Source organism: Cebidichthys violaceus, unplaced genomic scaffold (genome assembly GCF_023349555.1).
Source record: "Cebidichthys violaceus isolate CVI_PGR_0920_01 unplaced genomic scaffold, fCebVio1.0.p SCAF_45, whole genome shotgun sequence".
In the NCBI taxonomy this organism is placed as follows: domain Eukaryota; kingdom Metazoa; phylum Chordata; class Actinopteri; order Perciformes; family Stichaeidae; genus Cebidichthys; species Cebidichthys violaceus.
Genome location: NW_027176650.1, coordinates 1,306,598 through 1,324,097, shown reverse-complemented (window position 1 = coordinate 1,324,097; position 17,500 = coordinate 1,306,598). Strand labels below are relative to the sequence as shown.

At 42.3% G+C, this 17,500-nt stretch overlaps 1 protein-coding gene across 1 annotated transcript; it reads right to left on the bottom strand.

The window, feature by feature from the left end:
- Positions 1–1,816: 1,816 nt before the first annotated feature.
- On the bottom strand, positions 1,817–6,843 carry LOC137886674 (stonustoxin subunit beta-like). Its single transcript, XM_068729232.1, has 4 exons — positions 6,797–6,843; positions 6,526–6,625; positions 3,189–4,649; positions 1,817–3,080 (listed from the first exon to the last, which is right to left on the bottom strand). The coding sequence occupies exons 2-4, from the start codon at positions 6,614–6,616 to the stop codon at positions 2,515–2,517; spliced, it is 2,118 nt and encodes a 705-aa protein (XP_068585333.1). The 5' UTR covers positions 6,617–6,625; positions 6,797–6,843; the 3' UTR covers positions 1,817–2,514.
- Between the last annotated feature and the right edge of the window lie 10,657 nt (positions 6,844–17,500).

Sequence of the window (17,500 nt, the reverse complement as noted above, 5' to 3'; positions counted from 1 at the left end):
TAAACACAATTAACTTGACCCCCTATAACAGGATATTTACTGTACAACACTGATTAAAACCATTGTTATTATAAATCAACAAAAATATATTTTCCAACTACAGGCATACCACCTAAAAGCAACAAGTGCTTTATACAAATATATCAAGTATATATATGTATACATATATATTTGTATAAATATATATGTGTATACGTATATATTGAAAAGGTGTGCAGCCTAGCTGCGTAACCGGTACTCTCCCCCAGTGTGAGTGAAGCACTGGAAGACGGCTTGTTCAGTGACCTCTGACCTTGGTAACGAACGCACCCCCAAAATATACACGCGAGACCGTCTTAGCCTGCTTAGGGAGGCAAAAGCCAGGAGAACTTAATAGCACTAGCCACCGCCGTATCACTTATTTCAGGATTAAAAACGTCGGCCTTCCCGACAGCCGGATATCATAAACATCTTTTCTGGGACTTTGTTCCAGATATGTGGAGCAGAAGAACTGAACGCTGCTTCTCCATGTTTAGTTCTGACTCTGAGAACAGGAAGTAGAGCGGTCCCAGACGACCTCATGGGTCGGGATGGTTCATAAGGTAGCAGCAGATCAGAGATGTATTTTGGCCCCAAACCATTCAGTGCTTAATAAACCAACAGTAGGATTTTAAAGTCAATTCTTTGTTGGACAGGAAGCCAGTGAAGACCTCAGAACTGGAGTGATGTGATCCACTTTCTTGGTCTTCGTGAGGACTCGGGCTGCAGCGTTCTGAATCAGCTGCAGCTTTCTGACTGACTTTTTACAGAGACCTGTGAACACACCGTTACAGTAGTCCAGTCTACTGAAGATAAATGATGGACAAGTTTTTCCAAATCCCGTTGAGACATAAGTCCTCTACTCCTTGATATATTCTTCAGGTGATAGGAGGCTGATTTTGTGATTGTCTTGATATTGTCACATTTCTGCCCCTTCTCTCCTGTCACTCTATCTCTCAGTCACCTCATCAGCTCATTCAGTGCACCTGTTAGTCACGCCCACCTCATCAGCCCAATCACTCTCACCTGCTCTCTCTGCTGCACCTACTATTTAGACCCCAGTCTCACACACTGTGCATGTTCTACCTGTTGTGTGTTCCGAAGAGAATAAAGCTTTGATTCAAACCAACCCTGGTGTTTGTCGTACTGCTCCTGGGTCCTTACTACACTGTTACAGATGTGGCTGTTCAGGTTGAGGTCTGAATCCATAACTACACCTAGGTTTCTGGCTTGGTTTTTGGATTTTAACATCAGTGATTGAAGCTGAGCGCTGACTTTCAATTGTTTGTCTTTGGTACCAAAAACAATTACTTCTGTTTTATCTTTGTTTAATTGAAGAAAATTCTGGCACATCCAGAACCAACAACCAACACCATTTAAACCTTAGCTTGTAGCAGGAATGTCATTCAAATGTCATGTCTAGTTTATTCACTACTGTCAGCCTATCCCAAGAGAAGAGCTCTCTTACCTTTAGGAGACTATGAAGGCCCCACCAGAGATGAGCAACACTGGACTTTGGTTGGAATGTACAAAATACAAACCAGTTTTATTTGTTTTTTTACAATAAGTAAGGTAAAAGCTTTCAATAGATTGAGTGAATAATACCAAATAAGTAAAAGATAATACAACATGTCAGATGTACCAAGCTCAAAAAGAACCAAGTCTCTCAAAGAGCAAGAACCCCCCAGAAGCCTCGATCCCTTGTTGTCTCCTCCTATATATATATATATATATATATATATATATATATATATATATATATATATATATATATATATATATATACACTTCTCGGCACTTCTGCAACCTCCGGGTCCATATAAGGTAGACAACAGATCATTCTTAAATCATTGGACAAACAGTTTTCATAGTCTTATCATTTCTGACAGACGTATTTTTTAGGTTAACTCTTTCCTGCTAAAGAAGATAAACCATATGCATAAAAAGGTAACACCTTAAGACAGGACTTCCTGTTTGGCTATAGGTCACAGGTGCCATGTTTCATATATGTCAGTTAGGTGTGAAAACCACAATACGCCCAGAAGTTTCCATTGTGTAACCCTAACCCTTATGTCCCAACATAATCAACTTAATAGATTCATTACAACAAGTTATGCAAGTTTTGACATGAGCTTTGAAAGTATATGTCAACACATTTGTTTTGACAAAGCAATAATGATCAGGAATACAAATAGAAATAAAAATGATTCAAACGTGATTTGAAAAGAAAGTTGAAACTGATTGTGAAGCTGTGAAGCAGAAACCAGTTGGAGTTTGTGCATCGAATCAACAAAGAAATGATAAACAGAAAATGACATATGTTGTAACTTTATAAGTTCATGTATTTTCCTGCTCTCTCTGGGTTTTGAATACATTTTTGGAATTTGTGAAACATGTTGAAGTTAACATGGGATGTTACTTTACTGTTTAAACTTTACTTGTAAACCCATCTCTCTATTAACAGACCAAGGATCTAACAAGTCATTGTCATTGCTCCTATTCAACTGGAAGCAGGTAGACATAGTTGTTGTCCCTATTAAGCCAGAAGCCAGGGTACACAGGCTCAGTGAATGTGGTTTGAAAGGTGTAGAGGTGGCTCAGTGTGTCAGAGGAGACTTTGTAGAAGGACAGAGTGCCAGCAAGCCAGTCCAGATACACTCCAACTGTTTGGCAGCCATCAGAGGGAAAATCAGTTTCCATCACCTTACCATTATGATAGAACTTCAGTATGTGTCTTCCTTTTAGTAAATATTGGCCAAAAGACCACGATATGGTATTACCTCCAAGTCTGCCCATTGAACCACCTCCCTTTCTGTCAATTCTTTTGTATGCAACAGCTGCAAAAATAGATTTCTCATTAGTTGAATCATGATTCCACTCTACCTCCCAGTAATGGCGCCCAGATAACCCCTCTCTGCACAACACCTGAGCTTTTGCATCAAACCTCTCTGGGTGATCAGAATAATTCTGACTTATTGATGTATATGTTGCTTTCTTGTTTCCATCAGACAGAATTAGGTTGTTCTCTGCAGTGTTTGGGTCCAGGGTGAGATCACAGGCATCTGATGGAGAGATCAACACAAACTCATTAATTCTGATGGTCAAACGAGTTTCTGGAGGACATTGATTAGTAGAGCGTATTTTTGACTCAAAAGCATGAATACACTTACACCAGGTCAGATCTCTTCTGTCTGAGATTTTTTCAGAAGGAAGGTCAGGTTTTGAAAAATCTTCACTGACCAGAATGCCCTTCTTGTAATGGTAGATGGTTGCTCCTTTGTATTTCTCATTTGGAGTACCTGTGATTAGGAACCTGACCCGCTCGTTGTTCTTACATGCTCTGGTAAGGTCATGGAAAGTTTTTGCTTTTTCTCTCAATGTTGTAAAAACTTCCTCTGACAAGAACCACTGGTCTTCATTAGTACTCCCTGTTTTAGTGGAGTCCAAGTAGGTGGCCATCACATCAAGGTCGGTATCACCACTCTTCATGGAGGTGAAAACAAAGCACAGAGCATGATCTACATCTCCATCAAGAACCTCTCTGTCCAGCTCGGACTGATTTTGGATGATCTTTGTTCCCTCCATGATATCTACACAGGATCTGATGACGTTGATTTCTCTCTCTTTATCATCCAGCCACTTGCTGAGTTTTTCTTGACTGAATGGTGACTTGTCTCTTTCGTCAAAGAATTCTTCTAATGAGCTCTCATCTTCTTTACCTTCACGGATGGAGGGGAGTTTCTTTGCCATGGTCTGCTGGAGGTTAGATGCATAGTGGTCACACAATTTTTGGAAAGTTTTGAACTCTTCATGAATATATGGAAAATTCTCCACCACGTCTTCTTCCAGAGAATCATTGCATCTCATTCGTATTTCCCTCAAATCTTCAAGAGCATCCTGCATCTTCCCCACCAGTCCAACGCTGATCTCTCTCGTCAGCTCAGCAGCTTCAGGAATCAAATTCCTCAGTGGCATCAGCCAGACCTTCACTGGGACAGCATTCTCTCCCTTTTCTCCCAGTAGCTGTCGAAGTTGTTCACAGGTCTTCACTGCCTCTTCAAATGTTACAGGGATGCTTTTAAGGAGAAAGTCTCCAAAGAATGTGCAGGAGCATTTATCAGTCAGGTCTTTTTCTTCAACAGACAGCTTGATGCTAGCTTGTGCCTCAAGACTAAGTGAGGGGATCTTGTTTATCGCAGCTTTCATGTTGCCCTGGGTGTCTTGAACGCTGCTGGCGTCTAGCTTCTCACTGTCAAACACAAAGAAAGAGTTTGCCCCATAAAGGATGCCCGTGACTACATGTGTTGCTGAGCTCTTCTTAACAACTTCCATTTGGTTGGCGTCTAAGGTTACAAGGTCACTCATTGACAACTGTTTGAAGTGGGTGGTAGATTTGTACTGACACGTCACTCTGCTCTGATTCTTGAATTTCTTCTGATCATTCAGATACTTGGCAGATCCTTCAATTTTGATCAGTCCACAGAGGAAACTGGCCTTCAGAGAAGCTTCAACATCCAGCAGAGAGGACTTGGATTCAATGGTGTCAGATTCAGTAATTTCAAAATGACTGCTGGATTGAACACTTTCAGTTATCTTCCCTTGTAGAGTTTTATCATCCCACAATGTCCAACCTTTAGAAATTGGAAAACATAAAGCAGGAGGATCATTTTGTGTAATTTTTAAAACAGAAAGAAGAAGAAGAAGAAGAAGCAACTGCGCATGGTTAAGAGGCAGAGGGGAAAAGGAGGAGGAGGTCCAATATATATATTTTTTTTTTCTCAAAAAGTTTGACAAGCTTTTAGATAGTTTGTTAACTAATCATAAGATAATGTTGCGGTCCATAATCAAAGCTAGCTAACTAGCTGTTCCTGCAGAAAATGTGTTGGAATGCTGAAAGCTGAAATGATTCGCAAAACAGTTGCTGAAAATACAGAAATGGGAGACCACCTGTCTGAATAATGTTGAAGGCCAAAAGCATTGAACTGCACTGCTGAAAACCCTTCTAGTTGAAATGTCTAACTGGCAGAGTTGGAAGCTAAACTGTATTATCTAAAGAAGCTAAGAGCTGAATTGCAATGCAGGAAAAGCTGGAAGCTAAACGATTTTACTGTCAAAGTAATAATAGTAAAAGTAGTAGTAGTAGTGGTAGTAGCAGTAATAGTAGTGGAACTATTACTAGGAGTAGTAGTAATAGTAGTAATAGCAGTAGTAGTGATCATAGTAGTAGTTAAAATAACAGTAGTAGTATTAGTAGTAATGGCATTTGTAGTAGTTGTAGACGTTTTAGTAGTAATAGTAGTAGTAATTGCAGTAGTAGTAGGAATAGAGGTAAAAGTCCTCTAAAAATCTCTAAGACCTGAATGATTGTGTGTGTGTGTGTGTGTGTGTGTGTGTGTGTGTGTGATAGAGATTGAAAATGACAGACAAACAGGTCTAACAATCTCTGCCTGAATATCTCCAAGTCATGTGTGAGTGTGTGTGTGTGTGTGTCAGTGTCTCTGTGTGTTTATCATCTGCACTAATTAGCTCATTAGCACTAACTGCAGGCTTTACATGGAGATAAAGCTGTGAAGAACCTGTCAAAGAAATCCTCAAAACCCCCATAACCGTAGCTCCTATTGCTCTGATATTAGAACTGGAGAGGAAGGATCACTTGATGAACAGCTCATGTGAAAATCATGTCTGTAGTGTAAAATATGTGGCTTTCGTGGTGATCTAGAAATGTTGTACGGTTGTCTGTGCAAGATGTTCTTGGAGTAAGAATTAACATTGGTCTCTATGGAGCAGATAGTTGGACTTCCTCTCACTTTGAAGCTGTTGTGCCAAATGTGTAAATCTGTTGGATTCCACAGTCATATGTCTAGACCAGGACAAGATTAGCTACACTTTCACCAAAACATGATGCATGAAGAGTGAAAATTGTGGAAATAGTGGCAAAATAGAAATATTTTTTTCACAAAATTCTGAAGCTCCTCTTCACTTTGGTGATGACATCACACACTCTGAGCTGCGCAATACACACCCATTATGAAGTCAGAAAAAGACGGAAAAAATCATAAAAGTTAAATTGTGACATTTCAAAAAGTGTAAAAGATATCAAAATAATGAATAGTACCGTAATAGTTCAACGTTTTGTCAACATTTTAAAGATGGAACGGTGCCTGTTGCTGAAAGTATTAGGAAGAAGAAGGCTTTCAAAGTTTAAGAAGTTTAAGGATTTGAAGATTTTCTCCATAGAGATCCCATTAAAAAATTAAATTGCAAAAAGCTTAATAATTCAAATGGTTTAAAGGTTAGAAACATGAAAGGTCATAGCACCCCTCTCCTGAAAGAGCTGAACATTTTGATATCCAAACGTTTTTTGTAGCTTAATAAATGTAGGAGAAGCGTGCTAAAAAACATACGGAAGAAATATAAGAAGTTAAAGAAATTTAATAACGATTCAGATAACAATAGTTGGTATTTTGCTGAATCATCATTCCAACAATAATGTAATCTCAGACTTACCTGGGATCAGTGCATCTTTCCGAGCATCATAGAGCATTCCTAGGGTGAAAGGTCGACCCAGGGTAGCAACGTTGTTGAAATCTGAGGCCATTTCTCCAACCTGATGAGAAAAGTGAGCACACAGCTTTCAATACTTCATTTACACTGTTAAGTATATTGAGTGTTGAAAGTTGAGAAACAAAAAAAGACTGATAGTTTGACACAGACTGGAGTTCAGTTAAACTCTAAATGTACATCTGTTTCTGTCTCTGTGGACCCAGTCTGTCCTCACCTGGTGAAGTTGTGTAGATTGGCTCAGTTGTGTGAGAGTCTTCTTGACGTCCAGCTGGAGCTTCCAGTGTGATGATCTGTGGTGTTGTCAGATTACTTATATCCTGTCAGTCTCTGCTGCTGACTCCTCCCATGACACTTCCAAACAGCAGACACAGCTCCTCTCTTGGGCACAGGCTCTATTGGTACATCTCTGGTCTCTCTTAGTTCCTCCTGCATCGCTCTGTTCTGTTCTTTAAGTAAGGCGACGGAGCCTCTCCCAGCTGTTAGCAGACTGTTGTGCTAACGGGCTAGCTACCGAGCTGTACCCAGCATGCTGTTCGGCGGTGAAATTTTATAAATGTTAAATTATTAGTGTTACAAATTGTTTATGTGTCACAAACTGTTGTGTGCCGTGGTGTTGCCCTGTTAAAGAGCGTTAGTTGTGGGTTATTAATTGTTGTTATGAAGTTATAACCATAATTTAGGGGTCCCTCTCACTACATAAGTAGCTCCAAACGTAGCACTCTGTGCGGCAAACAATGTATTATGCTTCTTGTTGAAGAGTGACAGAAATTGTTTCGGCTATACTGGTATGACGGTATATGAAAAATTCATGTCATACGGGAAATTAAAACCGGTTGGACCGGTCAGTCCATTTAGTGCATCCACATGTTCTTCAGTCCCTGTTGATCTAAACATACAAACTCCATCCTCCATTCTTAACTGTTACCAATACTAAGAGCTTCCTTTATACACGTCACCATTTGCATCGCACATCTTGCACAAACTACAGCGGTGCAATTTATTTAAATAAATTTAATTTTTTAAAATTTAAATAATTATGAAGTCCAAAGTGTTCACTACTTATGACTTTAAGCTGCAGTTGTTATTTCTTCAATAGAATAGCAGAAGTTTTCCACAGAGGTGAAGACACACCTCAATGAATAAAACGATTTTCCAGTATGTAATAGTTCCTGTTTGGTGAGGTGTGTGTGTGTGTGTGTGTTTATGTATTTGTGTTTGTGTGTGTGTGTGTGTGTGTGTGTGTGAGATATTAAGGTACAGAATTAGTATTCAGCCAAGATAACTATTTTTAAAAATACAACACAGAAAAAAAGTAACAAATGCTAAATAAAGCATAGGCACTTTACCTTATGTCCCAATATAATCGATTTAATAAATTCATTAAAACAAGTTATGCAAGGTTTGACATGAACACACACACACCTCACCAAACAGGAACTATTACATACTGGAAAATCGTTCTATTCATGGGGGTGTGTCTTCACCTCTGTGGGAAAATTCTATTCTATTAAAAAAATAACAACTGCAGCTTAAAGTCATAAGTAGTGAACACTTTGGACTTCATAATTATTGTGAATGTATTTAAATTGCAATAAATACAGTACATTGTACACCGCTGTAGTTTGAGCAATATTTTTGATGCAAATGGTGACGTGTATAAAGGAAGCTGTTAGTGTTGGTAACAGTTAAGAATGGAGGATTGAGTTTGTATGTTTAGATCAACAGGGACTGAAGAACATGTGGATACACAAAATGGAGACATTACTAACGTTCACAACTGTAAACGGCCAGAGTCCACATGTTTCATTTCATTTCAGTCATGAGAACAAGTTGACAAAGTGTCACGCTGACCTGGAATTGCACATATTTAACTTTTCTTTGTTTCTGTTGTGATGCAGGCCAATGTGACCAGTTGAATGTTGTGTTGTTTTGAGACACCTGGGTTCATAAAGAGAAATGTATGCATAACGAATGTAGTCAAAGTACAGTTAAAACACAGAAACGTGTATAATAAAGTCTGGCTGAAGCCAAGAAAGGAAGCTCTCTACCTGTTTCCTGTCTCATTATTTCTCTGTTCTTTACAGAACAAAGTGTTAATCTGTCTGGGGCCTGTTACATTAAAGAGCTCCTGCAAACTAAAACACTTTTGCTCCTGCTACATCGTTCCCCATGATGAGATCCACACCATCAATGGGAAAACACGAGCGGACGGCCACTGGGAAGAAACCAGTTGTTGATTTGGTCTTCACAGAGACCCGGTGGATAGGTGTGGGAATGAAACCCATTTTGATACCTCTCACCACAGTACTCGCATCACAGGCAGATTTAGCAAAGTACTGGTAAGGATGAAGGACTGCGAGCCACCAGTGTCACGTAGCACCGTCACTGAGCGCTGGTCCTCCGCCTTAACTGGACTAATGAGGATAACCTCAGACCAGTAGCGCCGAGTTCGAAAAGTGGCCGATGGCATGCTTCTGTTGTTCAACAGTATGTACCTATCCCTGGAGTGGTATGCCAGTACTTTTCCAACGGCACACTGTTTGCTGAAGTCAGGTTCCACTTAATCCTGTATGTACCTAACCCTGGGTTAGGTACATACCGCTGAACAACAGTGGCACACCCCAGGGATAGGTAGATATACCCCACAATTTACCTGTAAATGGTTCATAGACAGGATTTGTCTCATACATTATACAACAATCACGCTAAACAAAGCAACAAGCCACAAGAAGAACATCACCGCCTCGACAAGTAATTCATTACACACACACACACACACACACACACACACACACACACACACACACACACACACACACACACACACACATCTTCACACTAGTTTTGCTTGTAACGAGGGAAAGCGAGAGGGGTGCGGCTGGCTTGGCCTCAAGCAGCAATTATGCCGTGTAAAGACACTCGGCACACTTTGTTGATGCGTGAGTTTTTTTGTGAGAGTAATTACACCGCTAGAACATTTTGATGACACGACACAGCGGGGAGTTTTGATGACACCGATGCCTTACTGTTGGCTGTGTTACGGCCGGTTATCCTGGACCCATAAGCAGACACAGAGGCAGCAGTGTAGGTGAAGTAAAAGAGTTTTAATGAGTACTCGTAGAGCAGGCGGAGAGTGCAGGTCGGGAGATGAGGCACGTCGCAGATGAGGCTGCGACGTGGGCACCGGGATCTTGAGCCACAAGGAAAAAACAAGTTAGTCGTAGTCTCAGAAAAGCGAAGTTCAACAATCTCTAGTCGAGGAAAAAGACTCAGAGGGGCCAAGGTTGTAGCTACCTCTGAGCTGACGAAACAATCTGGCGATGAGATTGAAGGAAGCCGGGGTATTTAAGATGCATGTGCTTGAAGGTCTGATTGTCGGCAGGTGCGGAAATGTGCCCAGGTGCTGGGTGATGGAAGCCGTGCCCATGCCACACACACACACACACACACACACACACACACACGCACACACACGCACACGCACACACGCACACGCACACACACACACACACACACACACACACACACACACACACACACACACACAGAGAGAACAGAGGGGCGACACAAAGAAAAGGGCTGGAGTCACAGCGGAGCCGTGACAGGCTGACAGCCAGAGAAGAACTATGCGTTCCAAAACCCACACTACCAGACTAGTTAGTACGCCACAAAACCATTTAAGTACGTCCCAATTCATAGGGTGTCAAATGCAGTATGCCAAAAAATACCATGATGTCCTACTACTGCTGCTGCTGCATGCACTTCCACGAGCCCAACTGCGTGCAGCACTTGGGCTCTTTTCTGTACTTGGACCTGGAGCAGGAGAGCTACTCCGGCTGCCACTCGCAGGAGAGCGAGTGTTGCCATCTTCACCACATGGGAGCAGAAATGACATGCCGTTGTGTAAATAAGATAAATAACATAAGGCTATTTAGTTTGTTTAATAAAAGAACAAGGTATAGACCTGTTCTATAGGAGAGGTAACCTTAAATGACTTCTGTTGTGACAGAAGGGTTAGAGGGATGAAGGCTAATCCTTCATTCCTCTACCTTGACCCCTTCATCCCTCTACCCCTACCCTACATCCCTTCATCTCTCGACCCCTACCCTACATCCCTTCATCCCTCTACCACAACCCTTTCATCCCTCTACCCCTACCCTACATCCCTTCATCCCTCGACCCCTACCCTACATCTCTCTATCCCTCTACCTCTATCCCAACCCTACAACCCTTCATCCCTTTACCTCGACCCCTTCATCCCTCTACCTCAACCCTACATCCCTTCATCCCTTCATCCCTCGACCCCTACCCTACATCCCTTCATCCCTCTACCACGACCCTTTCATCCCTCTACCCCTACCCTACATCCCTTTATCTCTCGACCCCTACCCTACATCCCTCGACCCCTACCCTACATCCCTCCATCCCTCTACCCCTACCCTCCATCTCTCTACCCCTACCCTACATCCCTTCATCCCTCTACCTCTATCACTACATCCCTTCATCCCTCTACTCCTTCAGCTTCTGAAATCGCATCATTCCATCATGCAATAAACCTCGAAACTCATACTGTTATTGGCGTGGGCCTTGTTAGTGAGTTTTGTATTTATGTATCATGTTTATGATGCATGTATAGATATCTCCATGAAGTCAGACATGTCCCTCAGAGATCTGCACATACAGAAAGCTGATGAGAGCTGATTCACTGTTGACTTCAATGGAAGAGATCGTTGTGTGAGTGGCTTTCTGTTTGGTTTGTTTGTTTCAAAATGCTGCTCCATATTGAGTTATTCATGTTAGAAAAGGTAACTGCAACACTAGCCGACAACTGGTTTGTCTGTGTGAATATGCAATGCACACACACACACACACACACACACACACACACACACACACACACACACACACAGATGTCAGCTAAATTATACAGCACCGACTCATTAAAGTGGGTTGTGATGGTGTGTTGGGCTGCACAGCCTCGGGGATCATCTCTGTGCATGAGCACCTGTGGGAGGTTTGAATCTGTACACTTGTGATGTTTTCGTGGCAACAGAAGGCCAACGGCTGCTCGGTGACCGATCGGGCCTCGGCTCGACAGATGAAGCATCGACGTTGTGGAACCAGAAGCTCAGACAGAAATGTTTCATTTGATTTAAAGACCTGTAGTCACAGACAAAGGAAAACGTGTGCACATTGATAACGGTCTCCATGGTTTGTGGACGGTGTGTTTTGAAGCCTCGACTTTGGCGATTTCGTGGTCGCCATCTTGGCGTTTTAGCAACCAGTGAACAGGAAGTGACCATATCTGGACTGAGGAGGAGTGACGTAGAGACGCCGTATACGTCTCTGGTGGAGACCTGTCAATCACTGTGTAGCCCCGCCCCTAAAGCATCCCCTGCTTTATGGTCTGTTTGACTCTAAATGGAGCATAATGTACTAAATGAACATCATACTGTAGTGAAGAAGACTGTAAACTAGAGATTGAGACCATAAACTCATGTTTACAATGTTTACTGAGGGAATAAATCAAGAGAGAAGTAGAGTCATTTTAGACTAGACTTCTATACAACCAGAGGAGTCGCCCCCTGGTGGACACTAGAGAGAATGCAGCTTTAAGACACTAACAACAGCAAGAGTTTGGATTTGATTTCTGAACAGAAATGGTGTTAAAACTATATTCCTGTTGGACTGAGACCTCCGTCAGTGTGTAACCTGATTCTACTGAGATGTTCTAACAATGCAGCATGTTATCTAGTGAGGCCCTCAAGGTCTTCATGGTGAGACTCTTTTTCAGACTGCAGCTTCTGGTCCGTCTCAGCCTCCGTTGTGTTCACTGACTTCATGCTGTGGAGACGTTGTGATTGACAGCTGTGCCTCTTCCTCGGCTGGTCACATGTCTGTCAGGGTGACGGAGAAGGAAGCTGCCGTTTCTTCAGCAGTCGAAGCCAAACTTGTTTTTTGGGTGAATTCAGAATGACATGTTTTGACGTGCTGTCAAAGCGTTCTCCTGAAGCCTACATTATTCATAGCCTGAAGACATCTCCCTCGCTGCTCCACCTCTGTCGTTTACGTCTCGGATGGTAAAGATTGAACGCTTTCTTTATTACAGAGCGATGACGTCGCTGTCTGAGGCTCTGTGGCCTGTTTCAGGAAACTCTGATGTGACCTTTCAGCTAAAACCAGGCGTCTCTCAAACACTCGTGGCTCTGAGTTGAAGCATCCAGTCAAGCTGATAAAACATTGTGTGTGTGAGTTATAGATAGATTTATATAAATGCTGTTCTGCTCAGTAAAGCTGAAACGAGAACCTGACAAACCGAAAATCAATCGTCAACTATTCTGATGATCTATTAACTGTTTCAGTCCTTCTTTGAGGAAACATTCACTGTTTTATAAGCTTGTAGAAAGTTTCTTTGTTTAAATATAATTTTTAAACTACATATTTTCCTGTTTTGGAGATTCGCTTCAGCTTCCTAAAGATTTCCAGATATAAGTTTTTATTTTTAACATGAATCATTTCAAATGCTTGAGATCAAAAGTAAAAGCAGAAACCAGCCTCCTGTATTCAACTGACTTTTACGAAAGCAGAGATGGCTTAAAAATGTCATAAAGTATCTCAACTTTTCTATTTGTTCTGTATCAATACATAACTTTCAATGCACACACACACACACACACACACACACACACACACACACACTGGATCTGCATTTACAGTGTTTTTAAACGGAGTGATGTGTTTGTGTGATGAGAACAAGTGACTTTATTTTGACTTATTCCTGCACTTATAAGATCAGAGGAGGGGAGTTGGTGTGTGTGTGTGTGTGTGTGTGTGTATGTGTGTGTGTGTGTGTGTGTGTGTGTGTGTTAGTTAGGCAGCGTTGTCTAATAACAGGACTGACAGACTGAGACAGCAGCTCAAACCAGCTGCTGTTCCACTTTTAATACTCAGCAGGGACCACACACACACACACACACACACACACACACACACACACACACACACACACACACACACACACACACACACACACACACACACACACACACAATAAAGTTGCAACAACACAGTGTAAAAATTACTCCATACGGTAAAAGTCCGGCAAAGCAAAGTTTTAGTTAAAGGACCAGTGTGTAACATTTCGGAGGATCTATTAGCAGAAATGGAAATTCATTTGTGTTTAATCACCTGAAAATACTTAAAGTAAATGTTTCCGTTGGCTTAGATTGAGTCCTTCATATCTACAAAGGGAGCAGGTTCTCTTCAGAGTCCTTCATGTTTCTACAGGAGCCCAGAGCGGACAAACCAAACCCCGGCTCTAGAGAGAGAAGCTTTCACGTTTTTTCACGTTCAGATTCGATTTTAGAGGAGATGGTGCATAGTTACAAAATCATTTCACGTCAGGTTGATAGCAGACCATCTCAAGGTGTCACTCAGACAGAACCAGGACATTCTGATGGAGCATTTCAAAATAAAAGCCCTTCAAAATCTCATTCATGAGACAATTTGTCTAATTTCAGAGATCTTCTGAAATGTAGTAAAAGTATAGAGTTACACAAAAGTAAAGTACAAATACCTCAACATTGTACTTCAGTAAATAATCTGCACCTTTCTTGAGCTCAATAAACAAACAGTAATGTTCACATTAGAATGATCATGATCTTCTCATGTGTTCTGTCTGTTCAGTAGAAACCTCCACTAGGTTTGCTTTCAAAGAAGAGAAACCTGTGTGTTCAGAATGCTCAAACATAATACATAAATGTATGTTCAGTTGTAAAACATACTCATCAAATCCATGCAAACTATTCTTAAAAACAGGCACAGTAGAGGGGATCTCAACATACATTATTAAAAACACACTCCATGTGTCGTGGGACAACATGCAGGTTTTCATTCCAATTAAAGATTTCTCCAGGTGATGTCTTGTACTTCCTCCTCTGTGGGAGACGATGAGCTAATTATAGTGTGTGTGTGTGTGTGTGTGTGTGTGTGTGTATTACGAGTCTTCAGGTACTTTCAGCACCACGGACAGCGTCTCCAGTCTCAGAGAGGACAAACTCCAGAGAGCTTAAAATACATACATAAGAAATCAAGTTACTACATAAGTAAATACATAAGTACTGAGTATTATAATTTCTATAAGCACCTTCTTCATGCATACTATTCAGTATATACATTTTAACTTTAGTGCAGTTTAGTAATAACAAAACAAATAGTATTTGTGCCCTAACTTCATCTAGCGTGTTTAGGTCTGCTGAAGACTGGTTGAAAGCTCCAGAGATATGTCGTGAGTGGACCTTGAGTTGGGTTTGTTTTGTTAAACTGTAGCAAAGGTCAAGTCCTCACAGTGTTGTGGATTAAATCATAAGAAAACTACTGATGAAGACTGAAAGCTCTGGATGCAACAAGTCAGTAAGTGGAGCTTGATGTGAGATCGTTTTATGGAACATGAGTATTTCTGCCAACTCTTTTTATTAGAAGGTGTAATGATGTTTTCAGCCTCTAGGGGCCACTGTTAGTACTACAGACTGCTGTCCAATTATTAAGTCGTGTGTGTGTGTGTGTGTGTGTGTGTGTGTGTGTGTGTGTGTGAGACGTGAACTGATCCCTCAGACATCACTCTACCATGTAAAGTGTGTTCTCTCCTCCGGTACATCCCGTCTTTGTGAGCTGATCTGTCACGCTGGGGCCGGACGGCCCGTCGGTACCTGCAGCCGGCTGTGTGTCGAGATGCACAGAGGAGTCCTCAGAGATTTTGGTTTTCTCTCAGCGTCCCCCAGCACGAAGCCTCAGGGGACGAGGAAGAGACGAGGAAGGGGACGCTTCATCAATAATTTAACATGCGATGTGGAAAATCTGTCCCCCATGGATTTTGTGTGTGTGTGTGTGTTAGGGGAGGAAAGAAAAGTAGGCTGCTGCCATGTCTGTGGTTTAGAAGAGGGAGAGCCTGGTCACAGCGATGGACGGACAGAAAGACAGACGGATGAAGAAGAAAAAGGAAGACGAGCGCAGTTGAGACTGGATGGCTGCACCGCAACACACCGAGAGGAACGCTTGAAGAAAAAATAAGACGGAAGAAAGTATAGAGAGGCAAAAAACACAAGAACTACATCGGCCAAGACAGCATCACACTGCAACCACAATGCACACGTGTGTGTGTGTGTGTGTGTGTGTGTGTGTGCTTGTTGCATGTGTCACTCTTTAAAACCATGGACCTGAATGTGCTGCTGTAACAAACCAAACACCATTCAGTCTCTGCAGCTGTTTGAGGCCGTTCTCATCCAGCACTCCTGGCTGTACCGACCACAACTGATGCACCCAAGTTATTTATTATATAAAATGATTTTGTATGTCGTCCACAACATCATGAATGAAACATGAAAACGTCAAGAGCACAAACAGGTGGATGAGTTTCATCCCAGTCAGCAGGTCAGGCTGTGGACAGCTCCTGGTGCTGAATTACAAAATATTATCAAAGGTGTTATTTTTGATGTCTTATTTTATAATAGGCACACTGGAACAAGATTCATCCGCCCATTCGTGTTCTTACTCTCAAACCATCGATGACCCAGTTTTCAGAGACGTGTTTCTGCTCTTTGTGAGGGAGGCTGACAGGAGGACAGCGATGAAGAGACGGCGGAGGAAGACGAGGGTCGTGGGATTTGTTTCTGGTGGATGAGGACGGCCGCGGCGCTACGATGGAGAGAGGAGACGCTGATTGAAGAGAGAGAGAGCTGGAAGCAGGAGGTCAAACACAGAGGCCCGCCCACTGATCTGTTTGTTTGGGAGAACGTTTTACCGGATCAGAACTCCTGGTGAGGCTTTTTATTACTTCCGATATGGAGGATTTGTATCGGCTCTGGTTAGTTTACAGGTTAACTCAAAAACGTCCGACTTCAATAACATTCAGCGGAATGTTCGGCTCCAAAATAAGTCGTAGAAGAAGCCGGTTTCTCCCTTCACCTTTCTGTTGTGTGTTAGACACAGCAGTGAGCCTCAGTGTCTCACTGTGACAAGACTCTGTCCCATGTGCACCGTCCTGCCGCCGCAAATGCACCAAATGTGTATTAATCCGCCACTGAAAATAGTCCACAACAAATGCACTTTTTGCACAATGACAAAAATATAGAGTCTCTACGACACATCGGGCATAAAGAAGAGCTCTCTGTGTTGTTTCACTGTAACCGAGCTGCCATCGGCTGTAATGACACACACACACACACACACACACACACACACACACACACACACACACACACACACACACACACACACACACACACACACACACACACAGAGTCCTCCTGTGGGATTGGTGTAAACATAAATGAATCATTGGAAGCCAGACTCGCTTTAGGCATGGCCTGCTGGCTTGAAATGAATTTTTTAATGACGAGCAGATTTCTGTCTTCATCTTTCTGCCACATTCCCTCTTTTCTGTCATTCAGTTAATGCTTTTATTTTAGCACACACACACACACACACACGCGCGCGCACACACACACACACACACACACACACACACACACACACACACACACGCTCGCTCGCTGTAACGAGCTGAAGCACCACGGTGAGTTTTTCTCAGCGTGTGGTGTCGCTGTGATTCCACCTGATTCTCCACACGGACCCACTGCAGGTGGATGCAGAGTTAGCTTCACGGGTTACAGTTTGGGGGTCCGAGGTGAGGAACGTATTCTGTCCATGAGGGTCCTCACAAGTATAGCAGTGCTGATGCTGCGGTGTGTTTGGTCTTCTGCTTCGGTCTCGTCCATTCTGTTCAGCTGATGAAAACATCTGTTTGTCTCTGTCACGTCTGACTTTAGCTGACAGAACGTGAGGTAGAACCCTCAGAACGTCCATGCTGCGTGAGGCGTGGTGATGACTGCAGCCCAAAGGAGTCGCTGAGACACATTTT